At 49.1% G+C, this 17705-nt stretch overlaps 1 protein-coding gene across 1 annotated transcript in view; it reads right to left on the bottom strand.

The window, feature by feature from the left end:
* RAD50 (RAD50 double strand break repair protein) overlaps positions 1–17705 on the bottom strand; it is a 441934-nt gene that overhangs the window by 197074 nt on the left and 227155 nt on the right. The window contains exon 14 of the mRNA XM_086931566.1: positions 8440–8677. Within this exon, the coding sequence (XP_086787692.1) occupies positions 8440–8677 (238 nt within the window). The remainder of the gene's footprint in view (positions 1–8439; positions 8678–17705) is intronic.

The raw sequence follows: 17705 nt of genomic DNA, 5'->3' as shown, positions 1-17705 counted from the left end.
CACTCCGGATCTGTGTTACACGCGATAAAAAAGGAAACGGACATCAGCGCACCTTTTTTTTTTAAGACATATGTAGATGTAGTTCTTTTACTATTTGGCGCTGCATTTAGGCCCAGATCTCTGTACTGGGGTGAATGTATGACATTGTTAAAGAATTGGCAATCATCATTTGAAGGAATCTAGGCTTGGAATTAACAATCAGGATTTTATCCTAGAAGAAGTACATAATTCAGAAAAGGATGTAGAGAATCGTGAGTTATGGAAAAATTACAGGGTTCCGACATAACTGAAGGTGATGTTTTAGTTGTCAGCCATTATTAATGTTGCGGTTATGCAAGAGACTGCAAAATGTAGTTGAAGCTGCTGTATAGGCCTTTAAATGGATTTGCTACTTTTCTAAGAATGAGATTTACAGATGTATATGAAACAAACAAAAGGTGATGGGAGAAATACTTGCAATAAGTCAAACCACTGACAATTACTCGAGGTAGCATTCCAACTCATCATTCTTTAGCCCACTATGCCACCCCAGCTTGGACCCAGTCATAAGCAAGTCAGTCTTGACCCTGCTTCAGTAGGAATAGTTCAGATCAAACTGGCAGGCCAGGTCCTCCCTGAACACGTATATAGGTGCATATGCAGCCACAGTTGTCACTCTGACCTCAGGTCATAGAGGTGTCCCCTCTAACACAGCATTTAACATTTTCTTGCTGCCAAAGAGTTCCCATTTTTTAGATAGATGGGGATCAAGAACTATGCTTATGCTATTCAGCTGTTCTATCTATCACATGACTACTAGACATACACCAGGGCCCTATCCAATCTTGCATTCGAATATAGATGCCTTAATGGATGCTAACTAGCGAGCACTAAATACTAACAAAAATAAATAAATGATCTCTGGGCAAAGAATATTCTTGGAAAACCCAGCCTTGTCTAGAGCTCAGGGTACTGAGAGATCTAGAACTCTCACCTGGCTAAACACTGAAATTTGGGAATAAAGTTGTATTCAGTGTGTACTAAATAACAGTAAGTGAATAATGTAGTCAGAAGCTGCAGTTACTCCCTGATGTTGCTTTGTAGACTTCAACACAGTCATAGAGCATCATGGCAAGGGTAATTACCTGTGAAAATCGGGAGTTGTTAAGCTACTCTATTGGGAATTGCTAGAGAGGCTTTTAAAAAGATGTCAGAAATTTCAAAATTTGACGGCCAGAAGGGAGGCTCTGGTTCGCAGAAAAACACCCATTTCGCTCAATGTTGGCTGTAGGAAAGTGAAATATTGCATGGTATTGTTGCGAGACCTGACCATGTAATATTAGCACAATGCCTCAAAGATGATCATTGGCTCCAACAATAATAATCCTTAGCTCAGTCCGGGTAGTGTGGCAAAGAGCAGTCAGGCATTACTGGAGCAACATGCGTTAAGCATTTTACAGTACCACCACGGTGCACAAGTAATTTACATGACTCCAAATAAAATCTGACACCAATTTATAAAAACAGAGCTTATTTTTTATATACATTTTCACACCAAAACGAACTTTGTATCATACATATAACCGGAGTTAGGATTTTTCAAAGCATTAGAAAATAAATGCATTAAATACTGCAGACATTTAACATTGCGGTCAATGAGAATTCTGCTAGTGACAAACGGTCAATTAGGGGTTGAGATCCTTTCCATCCTCGCAGAGTAGAGATCTTTGGGGGCCCAGGACCAAGTTTCAAAAGTCAGAGTATTTTTAATGTGCACATGAGATCCAGGCGCAGAGGTAATTTCTGAGCTATCAATGGGCTTTAAAATGGGGCTTTTAACATTGCGGTCAATGGGAAAAGTTGCTTAGGGAGAAAGTCACTTCGGGGTCAAGTTACTTTCAACCTTCGCAGGTAGAGTAGAGTTACTTGTTCTAGTTCGTTCAACAGCCGGTTCACTTTTACCTTGCTCGGTGAGTCCGGTTGCAGCGGCCGCTTCGGTGCTGTCTATCAACTTGAATCTTGTCGTGCCAAGGCGGACGATGACACCAAGAAGAAGATGCAAGTACATCAGAGCGGGGTCGTTCCTGACGTCGTTCGTGGTTCCTGGGAGCTGCTCTCTTAATTTTCGTCTACTTACGGGATCAGTCCCCAGCTTGGTGACCAACAAGTCTTGGTTGTGGCAAAGGTAATCCAAAGAAACTTCTGTGGCTGAAGGTCCATCGGTGTGTAGTAGCGGTTTGAAACTTCAGTGAGAGCCAGACTACAACTCCCAGAGTGCACTTCATCACTTTCATTTGGTCAATCTCTCAGCGGGCCCAATAGCCAGCACTTCTTTGTTTTTGGCATGTTGTTTTACCTGCAGTTTGCAAGGGACTGGTTCCTTCTGCTACCTAGCTGCGAAGACCTGGAACTCCCTGCCTCTTAACCTCAGACAATCACCATGGCTGCTGCAATTCAGGAAGGACCTCAAGACTTGGCACTTTGACTGAACCACAGACAAACTTAGCGCCTTGAGACCCTCATGGGTGAGTGGTCTCGCTTTAGAAGATTACTGATTGATTGGTTGATTGATAGTCTTGTCATACTCCCAATACAGCTGCAGTACCCACCATCATCCTTGCTTCCGTTTCTTTCACAGTTTGAACAAACACATTAAATATCTATTTTTCTTTCAAAAAATGAATTTTAAGAGTGTCATGGGATCCTATAGGACAGGCAGTAATAACATACTTTGTATAAAAAAATTATGCTAAATGTACAGGATACTCCAGTCATATGGGTTCCAAACAAAAACGGAGACACCACAACAACATTAACAGCATGTCTAGCAACCTTCGTACGTAGTTGTCCCAGATACAATTCAGCCAAATGTACGAGTTACTTACCTTCGGTAACGATGTATCTGGTAGACACGATTCTAGCCACAGATTCCTTCATGTAGAATTATCCCCAGTCGTGAGACTGGACCTGGAAAACTTTCTTGCCCAGCATCCCTGCGTGCCGGGGGGACGGCATCATGCGACTCCGCCCAGGCGTTGTCAGCCTACGTGACATCAGCGAGATCACATAAGTCCCACCCCGGCGCGCCTCGGTCAGTTTTCTTCGGAGAACTTTTCTGCACCAACACTACGGAGCCAACAGACAAAACTGTGAGAGTATAGGAACAGTATGCGAAAGAGCAGAAAAAGTGGAAAAAGGAATGGTGAGGAACAACACCATAAAAGAGCAGTGCCAGGCACGGCAGTACCCAAATGCAGGGAAAGAATAAGAACAGAGGTCAGCCCTGAGCAGCAACCCTGCCAATATGGAGATAGTCTCCCTTGGAGACAAAGAACATACGTAAAAATGTCATGATAACATATAGCAGGGCTACAACCCCAACCAAAAACAATGAAGGGCAACCAGTCCGGGACAAACCAGGAACGGCAAAACTCCAAAACAGCCCCATCACAGAGTGTGACAACCTCCATCAGGAACAAGAGCAGAGGCACAGTCTTAAGCCCCAAACTGGAGCAACCAGAGCACAACCCTATCCTCCCATGTGAAAACGGGGAGGAAAAGGGAACAGCTTGACAGGAGAGAAAGAGGGAAAGAATGCACTCAGAGGACACAGCTACCCACAGGGAAGCGAGTGTAAAAGACCAAGTCACAAGTCCTCGCAGAACGGGGAGGAAGGACGTGCTGTGAAGGAATCTGCGGCTAGAATCGTCTCTACCAGATACATCGTTACTGAAGGTAAGTAATTTGTACATCTGATAGAGACTACTAGCCGACAGATTCCTTCACGTAGAATAGATACCTTAGCAATACCCAAGGGGACAAAGGGCCTGCGAGAGGACCCCACACGCAACAGAGGGTCCCACAGGGGAAGAGTCCCAAGACAGGACGAGGAGCCCCGTCCCCCCAGGCAAAGGAAACCCCCATCAGCAGAGGATCACCAACCCCAAAGGGGGTGCGGGAAAAGAAGAGTAGAAGACAGTTTGTCCTCACCCAGCAGGGAAAACAAGGCAAGGCGAAAGGAGGCCAAACACCCCACGCTCATTTGAGGCAACAAAACCTCCTCCCAAGGCCAAGGCAAGGAAAGGAGCACCGAAGGAGAAGAGCAACCTAGAGACAGGACGGCGCCGTCAGCAATAAACAAACGGAAGCCGAAAAGGCAACTCAAGGTTACCCAAGAAAAACCATCCAACGCCCCGCAGGGACGGACTGGGCCCGCAAGAGGGCCAAGAAGTCATGGACCCTCTCCGCCCAAAAGAATAAGAGGTAGAACCGAGTGCAAGACCCACTAAAGCCCCAAGAAGGCACAAAGGTGTAGAAAAAACAACAAGCCGGCACCGGCAAGCTCTGCCAGACGCCAAGGAAACCACAGAGCAAAGCACTCAGAGCAAGAAGAAGCAGAATCGGGACACGACCCAGGGAGGAGACCGCACACACGGTCCAAAAGAAGTGGAACCGGACAGAACCATGACGCCAGGCCACGGACAGTAGGCCAGACCAGGTGAACAGCGCAGCGACCCCAGAGAAGAGCACCATGGGCGTAACTCAAGCTAGACCAAGCCATCAGCAGAAGACTGCGTCAGCAACATACCATAACGCCACAGAGAGCAGAATCCTGCAGGCTACCACAGCTCCCCAGCACATAACAGGGCTATATAAAAGCTACCACAGCCCTACATAGGGCATGTCACTTCCCAAGACATGGGAACCTCTTCGGAAAAAACGTCCGCAGCAGAGGACAACAGAAAATACCTGCAGAAAAACCAGCAGAAAGCTTGTTAAGCAGCCAAGGAGAAGAAACAGCGGACCTAGACTCAGGGCCAGCATGGTGCAGAAAACCCAAAGCAAAAATAAACAGTGAAGAAGAAGGGCCGACCAGCAGCCAACAGAACTACAGTCCCAACAAGGAGGACTCGAGTGGTCACGAAACACACAGGACACACAACTGGGGCACCCGCCCCAACTGAAGAACACCTCCAAGAACCAGATCAACTCGCAGGTTACTGAGGGGGAGAAGAAGGAGGAGGAGGAGGAGAAAGATGAAGCCCTGCCAAGAACCTCTGGATGGCTGAGTCCGCAGAGGCATGGAACAAAAGAGCACCAACGAAAGGAAGGTCCACCAGCCGTTCTCGAACGTTCTCCGGGAACACACTGTCCCGAAGCCAGGCATGGCGACGAAGGGCAACCGAAGAAGCCATGGCACGATCCAGCACCTCCGTGATGTCCAGAGCGGAGCAAAGAATAAACGCCGCCAGCTCCCGACCATCCAACACATGGTGCCTCAAATCAACATAGGTACCCTCTTGAGAGGTGGTAGACATAAGGGACTCCGCCGAGTCCCACAAACAAGAAGTGGCACTAGCCAAAACGCACAGTGTGTTAAGGGCCCGCAGAGCCGCACTGGTTGAGGCGAACATATCACGCCCCCAGGAGGCCACCTAGCTTGCCTCCCATGACGGGAGAGACAACAGTGGCAGCAAAGAAGGAAAAGCAGTCTGCAAAAAGGGTCCTCTGGTAGAGGAGTGGAGGGAAAGATACAACGGATCACGTGGCGCCGGATGATGGCGGGGCAGAAGGTGCTGGAGTTCAGGGTCCCCCGTGGCAGGATGGTCCCAAGACCCCAAGAGAGAAGAATTGAGTGAACCCTCGAAGGGAAGCAACAGCTCCCTACCCTCAGAGCCCTGATGGAGAACCTCCAGAAGATGATCCGCGGTGAAATGGGCAGCTGGATCACCCATGCGTAAAATTCCCACAGCTGTGGAACAGCGCGAGCGAAAGCCGCACCCGCCTCCATAGGGTCCCGCGGAGGGGAAAGCAGCTCCTCGTAACGTGACGGGTGCAAGCTAAGGCGGCCATCCCCCAAGTCAACCGGAGGAAGGAAGGGCCAAGCCTGGAAAGAAGGAAGAGAGACTGAGGAGTCGGGGACCTGCGGCTCCTCCGGTGAAGACCGCGGCCGTGGAGACAGTGAGGAGCCGCCCTAGGACGACGTCGGTGATAAAGACATCGACGCGGCGGCCAGTCTCCGGCGAGGACGAAACCAGCAAGTGTCGAACCTCTGGAGAAGAGGAGGTGTCCAAAGACGAGTCAACGACCCAACGTCGGCCTGGCGCAGTGGAGTCCACAATTTGAGGCAGGACATGGTCGTCATCCGTCGCGGCGGGGGAGACGCCGGAGTGGCCTCCGACACAGCGCACGGCACAGGTAACCGGGGCTGGGCCAAGCCAGGGAGGCGAAGCGGCGGCAGAGGAAAGGCACCGACTTGACCTCCGACGAGGCAGCAGCCTGCATTGAGGGACGACAGGGACCCGGGCAGGGACGAGAAGACCCCCGCCAGCCTCCACGCGAGACCGGGTGAGATGGGCCCTTCGCCGACCCCTGTGGTGCTGCCAGGGCTAGCAACCACTGGCGCCGTAGCGGCGTCACCTCGGCCAAGACTGCTGCCTGTCCCGAGGACGAAGGACCGAGAGGGGCTCGGGGGTGCGTCCCGAGCCCCAGCGACCTCCCGCGACACCACAGGGACTCCCGCAAGAGTTTGCGGCGAAGCAGAGGCGCCGTGGTCCAAAGGAGGGACCCCCGAAGGGCCGCACCCCAACAGCACCACATCCTCCAAGCTTGGATCCGAACCAGTCGCCGCCGGAGCCGCCGGTGACACCGCGGAGGGCCCTGCACACTGCAAGGGATCTGCTGACGTCCCAGGAGGGAAAGGAGAAGGAGAAGCCAGCGAGGCCTGCAAAGGCACTGCATATGTCTCCATCTGGGCTCTAGTCGCCCCTACACCGGGAAACGGTGGATAAGGGGACGACAAGCGGGCCCGCACCACCCGAGGAGAGCCCACGCTATACCACGTAAACCGACCCTCCGGGACAAACTGCGACACTTACCAACAGGTGAGCGGCGCTCTTGCGACCTGGGAGAAGGACGATGCCGACGAGGGACGCAGCGGGTCCGAGAACCCTCCGGAGGGGCCGGGCGAGATGACGACGCTGACCTGGACATGCGAGCTGAGAGAAGTTTCATCCGGCGCTCCTGCCTGGACTTTGGTTTCATCTGCTGGCATGCCTCACAATCAGTGGAGTCGTGGAGTTCCCCCAGACACCACATACAGATGGGGTGAGGATCCGTCGCCGACATCAGACAGCCACAAGATGAGCATGTCTTAAAGCCCAAAGGCATTCGCACACTGTTCCCACACACACGCAATAGCGAAAGGGAAAGTCCTAAACAGGCCCAGAGCACGAACCGGATCCGCGTTGCACGCAGAAAAGGAAAAAACTGACGTAGGCGCGCCTGGGTGGGATTTATGTGACCTCCCTGACGTCACGTACACTGACAACGCCTGGGTGGAGTCACGTGATGCCGTCCCCCCAGCGCGCAGGGATGCTGGGTAAGAAAGTTTTCTGGGTCCAGTCTCACACCTGAGGATAATTCTATGTGAAGGAATCTGCGGCAAGTAATCTCTGTCAGATAAAGAGAGCTTTGTGGTAGAAATCAATGATCCACTTGCTTTTAGAAATACATCACAAAATCATAAACTGAGGAAACGTTTTTGACAAAGATCTATGCTTCACAATACATATCTAACCAAATCATAAAAACACCAACTTTTTCCAACACCAAGAATGCGGCCCTACCGACTTTCAAACAATTCAAACATAGGTGTCAGGACTAGAACAATAACCTTAACCAAGGTAGACCACTCTGACAAATTATCCCTGGCCTTCTACAAAACCAAATAAAAGTATAGACCATTTAAAAAGACTGTTAGATCAATAGACTGAAATATTGCTAAAATTCGTCACTTGCTGTATGAGGTCTTCCCTGGCTCCTGGTGAAACAAAGAATTAACTACAATATCCTATGCCTTGTACGCAAGGACTCCTGGAGGAGTGTTCCACCTAGGAGGTCAGCCAGGGATCACAAACCTGCCAGCACCTAAGAACTGCGTCATCACGGACATTGGCTATTCAACACCCTGAGAAAGATAGAAAGGCAGAGCCCCTAGCTATGCTGGTGACCATTTGCTGTAACACCTTCTCTCCAAATCTCTAAAAATGAAAATACTTCAACAAAATGCTAGAAAGCACTACTTTTTGTGACGTTCCCAGCTAAGTAATTTAACTTCAGCTCCATTACTTTTTCATGTTTGTGTGTTCCAGATTACTATTTTTTAGTCTATTTGTGGCAGTTAAGTACTCTGAAGAGGCTTGATGATATTGTGGTATGTGGCCTACTTTACGACTAAGATAAATAAAAAATCTAATCCAATGTACTTCTGATATTTACAATGCAATAGAAAGAGTAGAAATACCACGAGTGACTGACTTTTCCCACACACTAATAATGTTTCTATAACAAAGTATTTTTCACTATAAAAATAATTGTTTCATAGCACTGTTGGTGTGCGGGGGCTAGCTAGAACCACTAACACGAACACGTGTGACACACTCTCTAGAGCACGCTTACATCACAGGTCTCATTCCCATCATCTCGTCCCGTTTCCGCTCCCTCCTCTTCAGTTCACCCTCCGTGGACTTGAGCTTGTCCGGAACAAGCCGCAGCTTGGACTGCATGTCGCTGATTACATCCTGCAGCTCCGCCTCCGATGGAAACACCCGCTGGCACACTGGACAGCATGGCTGGTTCTCTTCCGTCAACTGGGTGATGAACTGTGTGTAAACAGCTGTGGCTCCAGCAAGCATGGCTGCCCGGCAGGAAAGAAATGTAAAGTGATATTAGTAAGAGCAAATCAAAATAAAGTTATTAGATATGCCCAGAGAAGCAGGAAATACACTTAATTATGATGCGACATTGCAGTAGGTGGGTGATAAAGCAGGTCAGTGTCTGCCTCTGGGTGGGTACAGGCCAACCTGGCTAATATCGGACAGCAGCAAATCAGACATATTGGCAGCCCATCCAGAAAGAAACATTTACAAAATGCATTGAATTTTGCATAAAGGTATGTGAAATTATGATATTGCTAGATAGGTTGTGTAAGGAAACAAACTTCAGAAATCCATGAAATGACTACCTTTTCTCACCTTTGCAATATTTTGCCTGAGGGCTAACATTTTCTGCAAAATGAATTTTGTAGGACATTTTTGTAAGGAATTTGCCTGCACAATAACAGGTATTGTGAGTTTTTTCCACACTCGACCTGTTTTTACAGGATTTTGCACCCGTTACTTTTTTCAAGAAGTTGGTGAACGTTTATGGAAAAAACACAAAGTTGATGGAGTTCAGCATGGCACACCCATAGGTGGTGAAAAGCTCAATACGAAAACATTTACTGGAGCCCCTCAAGGAACCTTCAACCATTATACTTGCAGCAGACCGCACAATGCACAAACATAAGCCTTATGTAATGCTGTATATCCGACACCACTGAGAGCAGTGTTTGGCAATAATATTACACATTCCAACACTTGTTTTGGCTCGTCTGTGGGCAGTTTCAGGGCTTTCGTGGGGAAACCACATTCTAAAAACTCCTAATAGTGTAAATAAACATTTACATAAGGGAAACGTACAGTCGGAGGGTATAATATGAGGTCAATACCACAACATTTATGGTAATAGGAGACCAATTCCTGAGAGCACCATTTCCATCTATTAGGAGAGTGCCGTAAGCAGCAATGAGGACACTATATAGCTGCGGTTTAAGTCAATTTTGAGATTGTTTCAAGTTTAATGTTTATTGCTTGATTAATTAAAATCATCACAATCCCCCCCTACATAAAATAGGTGAGCTTCATCTACTCAAACAGCTAGAAGTATCATTATGCAAGCGATCATATTGCTTCTGTACTCTGTCTCCCATACATTTCAAGTGTATAAAATTCTGTTATTATAAAATCATTCTAAAACTATGTTTATTTCAGGTTACAGCCGAAAAGTTAAAATTATATACCAACCAAATTAAAAGTATGGGGATATGTTACATGCAATTTTGGTTAAAGATCATCCGCTTGCAATAGACAGCTGTTGACTATTCTCATAAACTTAACTCCTCGACAAGACGCATGACGACCCCTCCAGCCAGCTTATCACTGCTTGTCTGCTAGAGCGAATGTTCAGATTGATAAAGATCGCCTTTAGGTTTGAGATTGATGCGCGGGTGTCTTAATATGGGAGTTATTCTATGCACATTTCAGTCTGATATTATAATGGTGTACGAAAAAGTGCAGCCATTTGCTAACCAGTCATTTATGTTAAAGGTGTTTTATACAGCATCAAACCTCTCATTTTGCATTTGAAAAGAAACATCTCTCTCTCTTGTTTCCCGGCTGGTCTGAAGGTACACGGAGAAGTGTGCCATTTCTTAACTTAAATGACAACCCCCTTTACCTGCAATGGCACCATCTCTGATTGTGCAGCAGATCCAAACAGGTGCACTTCATCCATCTACATTGGGTTCTATTGTGTGATTCCTTTAAGAAATGGCATGGTGTGCCCTCTACTTCATCTACAGCTTGTGGTATTATTCAATGAAGCAATTCAATAGTCTCTGAGATACTGCCCTCAGTGTCTTTAAGGCAGTAATGTTTTAACAATGCTACTTTGATAGCGGTGATGTCAAAGCTGTACCATGTGAGACTATATGCAATTCATGTAAAGAATGGTCTTTTGTTTGAGCAATGTTAATTAAATAAAAAGACATCAAAAAAACAATGCTACTTTGTGTGAGGACTGTTTTGGCCATTTCTGGTCCAGGATCTCAAATGCCTTGCCCATTCAAGATGAATCTAGCTGGCAAAAGTGCAGCTTGTGCTTCTATGAATCCTCATACTTCTCAATCTCATCAAAAGAGTGCTTACGTCCATAAGAATCGTGTGAGAAAACACATTCCAGAATACATCTGGGAGACTACTGATTGGAGGAGTTTCTGGAGTAACCAATGAGCATGGGTCTACTTAAGCACAATGGTTTGCATATTATTCCAGTATAAGGCTGTTAAATAAGTACAGACACAAGCTAAAAAGCAATAGATGGACCAATCCCAAGGGATATCCCCAAAGTCTCTGGAGGAGCTGCAGAAGGAGAGGGCGCTGGTACCAGAGGATGGGGCTCGTAGAATATGAATCATTCATTATATGTAATCTAGGGCCAAACATGATGCTTGGTGTTGGACTTGGCCCTTTCTGCAGACTCAGCCCCAAAATGTTTGCCTCCACTCCTACGGTTATTGGAATCCGTTTTTGTAAAGTGATTGTGCTCTCTCCTCTAAACGTGGTAAAAGTGGCTTACACTCAGTTTGTACATTTAATTTGTTTCATAGGGGCTCATTATGATGGCGGAAGGACCGCCACTGCCGGGCCGGCGGTGGCAGTCCTTTCGCCATCTGACTCCCATTTCCCCCGCCACATTAGGATGGCGGGAGAATCGCTTTGTGACCGCAGAGGTCGCAAAGGGAGAGTTACTTACCTTCGGTAACAATAGATCTGGTAGAGACACAGTCTAGCCTCAGATTCCTCAACTTAGAATATCTCCTCAAGCGTCAGGCTGCATCCGGAAAATCTTTTCCCCAGCAATACCTCTGCACGCCGGAAGGCGGCGTCGCCCGGCTCCATCCTGATGTTGTCCACGGAAGTGACGTGAATAGAGCCATACAATACCCTCCTGGCCTGCTGACTTCAGTTTTCTGCAGGAAACATTTCCGCGCCACAACGGGGAGCTGTGCGAAAAACCACAATAGCATAGGAACAGTGTGTTAAAAAAGAAAAAATCATAGAAAAAGCACCCAGTACCCTGAGGGACTAAAAGGAGCTCACAGAGTACGTGCTGTGAGCAGGAACCCAACAAAGTGCCAAGCCGTGCCTCACCTCGAGGGGCAACAACTGTGGCATGAAAGACATGACAAGCCAGACACAGCTTGTCACCACAGGAGTGAAATTAAAGAACCACAATATTGAAGTAACATGTTGCAAGACAAGTGACTAGAAGTGAACGACCACTAGAAAGTTCACTACACACACCCTCCAGAGATTTAAAAACCTGTAGCAATAAAGAGAACCCAACCCAACCGACTGCCAGAGAAAGAAGGAGGCATACGTCTGGGGGGTGGAAGGGAAAGAAAAACAGAATAACTCCACGCGTGAGGAGAACAGGTTGAACAACATGAGAAGGTAGTAAAAAGTATAGACCTGAATAACCTTAAAACTTGAACGGAGTGAAGAGCCAAAGGGCTTGAAAGCCGAACCACACCCCCTGCACCAAAGGAAGGTACGAGAACATGCCACCAACCAACACTAGGACAGAGGGGAGTTCGAAGGACCCCACGCAGAACAACAGACCCTACCCCAGAGTGAGGTGCGAGAACACACCTCCGGAAGACCAAGGCCACCAGAAAGTGGGGCTAGTTGGACAAACACCATATGAAAAGGCCTTCGCAGAGCGCGGAGGATGGGCGGGCATTAAGGAATCTGCGGCTAGACTATGTCTCTACCAGATATATCGTTACCGAAGGTAAGTAACTCGCCCATCTGATAGAGACATCTAGCCGCAGATTCCTTAACTCAGAATAGATACCAAAGCCATACCCCATAGGAGGAAGGTCTGCGAAACAACCACTAAGTTCCAGGAGAAAATGTTAGTCAACTTCTGACGAAAAAACTGTGGAAAACGCAATGCCAGGTCAATGGGCATTAGACCCATGACCACCTTAAGGATTGTGAACAAGGGATGGTAAATACACCAAATCCGACGAGGGACGGTGTGAGACCTCTTTCGCCCAAACACAGACTAAAGGAAAACAGAACTAGAAAGTTCTGTGCCAACGTAAGAAACAATGCTGCGAGACATTCAAGAAGGATCCAAGCATCGGTCCCTATAATCCAAGAGGAACGAAGTTCCAAGGGTCAAAACAACATTACAAAGGTAGAGCATACCGCCTGAACACACACCACAGTGGAAGCCACAAGAAACAGGGGACAGTTGGAAGACTGTCCAGCCCAGAACAGGAGGCCTGTGGGTGTAAGAAAAAACACATTAATGTGTACTGCCTAGGACTTGTGACAACAGTGGCAGGGCTGAGTCCAGAGCCTAGTGCCAACAGAGACAGAGGAGCCACCATTGAGCAAGCTCAGGAGGTAGGCATGCAGCCAAACAAATTAAAAGGCACCACTGTGAGTGGATAACCTGCAAGGCTATGAACACAGAGGACACTATCCCAAAGGAAAGAGTAAGCAATAATGTCTGACACTAAGGCAAAAAGACTTAGCATGCGAACACCCCAGTGGCATGTAGAATCCACGATATACCCGCAAAGAGACAGGAATGTCGACACGTACGTGGAGTGACTAATACTAAATAGGGGAGTCATGCAAGTGGTACCACGGCACCGGTGTGATGCATAACAGTTAGGAATGCAGAAAAAATAACAGGTCCCTGAGGGGGAAAAAAACCTGGTCTCCCGTGAGACAGTGGAAACATGGACCACAAGATTGCTCATACAGGATAGAAAGAAGGCACAGACAGAAGCCTGGCGCCAAAAGCCTACACGGCCAAAGATCGGCACCGTCCACCAAGATGGAGAACTTCGAGAAGAATACACACACAGTAATGCTACCTTAAAGAAGCACCTGTGTCAGAATGGAGAAAGAACACACACCCAGAAAAACATCAGGGGTGGAGCACAGATCCAGTGGCAGAAAGGCATAGACCAGAGCCACTCCTCAAGAACTAGGAATATGCACAGGACAGGAAGGGACAAGCCAGATCCCATGTCCCGCAAGAAGCAAGGACCAGGAGACCGTGCCAGGTAAGACCTGCCCCCCCCCTCCCTTTCCCCCCTACCCCACCAGGGACGCATGTCCACCGATAGACAGGCAAGACGCGCACAGCTACGTTGTAGGAACACGCCAGGGCAACAAAACCCCCTACCGAGGCGGGGATGTAATACGGACCAACCGTAGACAACCAATGGGAACCCTTGGAGAGAAACCAATCCTATGGATCTCACCAGAGGAGACATCCTACAACAGAAGGAAGAGTCAGCTTGCGTCAAAAGTTCCTGGGCAAGGAAGAGTAGCAGCATGATTGCCAACAAATACCCCATATAGGGTAAGGCACAACCCTACAAACGAAGGGTCCCTCTTGAGACAAGCTTGTAGGCAGAGGCTCAAAAGAAAGATAAACACAGCCTAACCAGCTGTACCAGAAGAAGTAACCACACGGCTGAGCAGCCATACAACCCAGAACATCTGCAGCCCACAACGGGTAACAGAAAAGAAAGGGACTGCATCGTCATGAAATCAAAAATCCTCCACAAAGATTAAAACCGAGGAAGATACATATACAGGAGGCGCCTGACCGCCGAATCAGCATGAGCATCAAAATGAGTTACCCCTTCAAATGGAATATCTCTAAGCCACTCCTGAACATGCTCTGGGAAAAATGGCAGCACGCACCCACCCGTGGTGGCGTATGGCAACCGACCTGGCTATAGTACGACCCACAGAGTCCGTGGTGTCCATGGCAGACCGAATGGAAAAGTGCGCCATAACAGGAGTCACACAGAGAGCTGCCTGAATCACAAGTCCACCAGTTCCAGGATGGAGTAGCCGGCTCCCGCTACAAGCGGGAGCCGGCCGATGGCGATGTGCCACAGCACGATCCACAAGGTCCCCTGAGGAGGGCCGTGCCCACGTTCCGAGAAGGATGTCAAACAATGGCTCAGCAAAAGGTAACAATGGTTCCATGTTTCCCGCACCCGGGTAGAAAAATGCTCTGAAGGACTAGAGACGGAGTGCGGCTCCATCCTTACAATGGACGCAAGCTAAACCTGGCACTTAATAGAGGCTCAGCAGCAGGATGAGTAGGCCAATGCTCCAATGTTGCCTGCGCTGGAGCAGTGAAATGACTCAGGGGGTGGTGAACCCAGCGGGACCACATCCACCACCAATAAAGTTGGAGATGGTACTGCCATCGATCAGCGTCAAGGCGACGTGGAGCCGGAGACCTCTGAAAAGGCCCCGACTGGCAGAGTGGAGCAAGCGTCAGCGACCTCCGAAAAGGCCTTGACCGTTCGAGTCGAGCTGTCGACCACTGAAAAGGTCTCGACTCTTTGAGTGGAGCTGGCGTCGGCGACATCCGAAGAGGCCTCGACTCCTCGAGTGGAGCTGGCGTCAGCAATCTTTGAAAAGACCTCAACTCCTCGAGTCGAGCCGGCGACCCCCGAAAAGGCCTCAACTCCTAGAGTCGAGCCGGCGACCTTCGAAGAGGCCTCAACCCTTTTAGTCGAGTCGGCGACCTCTGAAAAGGCCTCGACCCGCTCAGAGTCGGACTGGCGTCGACTCAACATTCCCTGAGGTGGAAACCTGCGGGAGAGAGTACGCTGAAGCGGTGTTGTGCACCGCGCTGCAGCCACCTTCAGCGATGCTGCAGGGAGCCTCAGAAGGCTGTGTGACAGTGCTATGGAAGGACTAGACGTTGAGAGATGCCCCTCCGGGCCGTTTACCTGACATCACAGCGACTCTGGTGTCAGGGTAAACCCGCCGGCGGTGTACCAACCTGAATCCCTATCCCCCCTGTGGGGCCCAGAGGCGCACCAGGGAGGGTGGGGCAAATGCTTACCTGAGGTAGGCGAAAGACAGCGACGGTGCCGGGACCTGCCCTGAACAAGAATGTCCTCCCGTAAGGACTGGTGCCGCGTGAACGACTCCGCTGGAGAAGGAAACCTGCGTCGCAAGGGGTCTGTTCAGGACATCCAGGCAGACAGCAGCTTCATGCGGTGTCCCAGAGGGATTTCAGCAGCAGCTGGCGCAAGCTGCGCACTCCACAGAGTCATGGTGTTCTCCCAAGCACCACATGCAGAGGTCGTAGGGTCCGTTGCTGACCTCTGTTGCGAGCAGGACTGGCACGGTGTGAAGCCCACAAGGGACATGAACACACTGTTCCTGGATGTGAAAGGCGTCGAAAAGGTCTGCAAGTAACAAAAACAGGCCCGAGGTATCACTTTACCGGATCAGCGTTAGGACGCGGAAAAGAAGAAAACTGACGTCCGCACAACGGAAGGGGCTTGTATGTCTCCATTGATGCCACTTCCCTGGACAACGTCCGGATGAACCCGGAACCCGGAACCCGGGCGACACCGCCTCCCGGCGTGCAGTGGTATTGCTGAGGAAAAAAGATTTTACAGATCCAGTCTGACGCCTGGGGAGATATTCTAATTTAAGGAATCTGCGGCTAGATGTCTATATCAGATGACTGCCCTCAACGCAGCCGCACCGGCAATCATCACGAATGCCTGGTGAAGCTGTCAGCATGGGTAAAATGGCTGCGATACCTAGCAGGCACTGCACGCCAGATTACAATGCTGGCATCAGCCAGCCTGTCCATGGCGGTGGAACTGCCATGGAAAGGCTGGCGGAGGCTGGGTTTGGGGGCCCATCCCTCTGTGTGGAGGGAGGTTGTATGTGCACTGAGGGGGTACCCATGGTACCCCCCTACATTTCCATGCACAAGTTGGCAGGCACAGCTTGGTGCCTGCCATGCTGTGCATGGAAATGCACAACATGTGATTTCCAACAACGCGGCAGTGCTGCAGCCAGCAGCACCGTCCGCAATGTAGAAACGCTGGATGTGACCGCCACGGTGACGGTGGCATCATGATTTGGAGTGAGGGACCACCGCCTTACAGGCGGGCGGTCCCGTACCCGCTACGATGGCGGACGGACTTAAGTCCGCCCGCCATCATAATCGCCATCATATTCGGCCCCCAAGTCCTTAGTGAAGTGGCATTACATGCACCTAGGGCCTGTAAATTAAGTGCTACTAGTGGGCCTGCAGCACCCTTTGTGCCACCCACTGAAGTAGCCTTTCCAAGCAGGTCTGCCATTGCAGCCTGTTGCAGTTTTGAACTTCCAATTTGACTTGACAAAGTAAACCATTTGCCAAGCCTAAACCTTCCTTCTAAAACATCAAGGTCACTCATAGGGTAGGCCCTAAACCACACATAGGTCATGGTGCATTGTATTTAAAAGGTTGGGCAGCTGCTTTGAAGTTTTACATGTGCTGGCAGTGAAATACTCTTAAATTAGTTTTTCACTACTTTGAGGCCAACTCTTCTAAAGGATAACATTGGGTTACCTAATTACATTTGATAAGTGATAACCTCTGCTTGGGGACAGGTAGAAATATCATGCTTGGTCTCTAAAGAATTGTGATTTATAATCCTCTTTAATTTTAAAGTTGAATTTTAAGTACCAATTCTGAAAATATCACTTTTAGAAAGTTGACATTTTCTTGTCCTAACCATTTGGTGCCTGCAACTTAAGTCCTAGGTCACATGACTAAGTGTAGTTGCCAGTTGGCCTTTGTGTATTCCTCCCAGACAGTGAGACAAAGGGGGACTGAATGTTTAAAGCAATTCCACAACCAGATGCGGGAGGACAACTCTAGAGGTTTCTTCCACTTCAAAGCAGGCACCTGGTATAAAAATTGGACCCCTCACATCCACTCTTCAGTTTCTTTCCTGGAACGGCAGATACTACAGAAGAAGGGCAGTCCTGCTGCCAGAGGACTGGCCTGCTGGCTGAGGCCTGCCCTTATATCTGAGAAGGAAGACTGGACCTGTCCCTTTCATCCCAGGCAGAGTGACTCCAAGGATCAACTTGCTGGCCTTCGGTTGGGAGCTACAGTGACGCACCAACTCCAGAGGCCTCCCTGCAACTTCCCCGCTGACCTGCTGTAATTGGAACTGCCTCGACATGCCTGAGCTATGCTAGCCTCGGCTA

This window comes from Lissotriton vulgaris, chromosome 7, assembly GCF_964263255.1.
Source record: "Lissotriton vulgaris chromosome 7, aLisVul1.2, whole genome shotgun sequence".
Classification (NCBI taxonomy): domain Eukaryota; kingdom Metazoa; phylum Chordata; class Amphibia; order Caudata; family Salamandridae; genus Lissotriton; species Lissotriton vulgaris.
The sequence above is the reverse complement of the archived record's forward strand: the minus strand, read 5'-3'. Positions and strand labels throughout refer to the sequence as shown.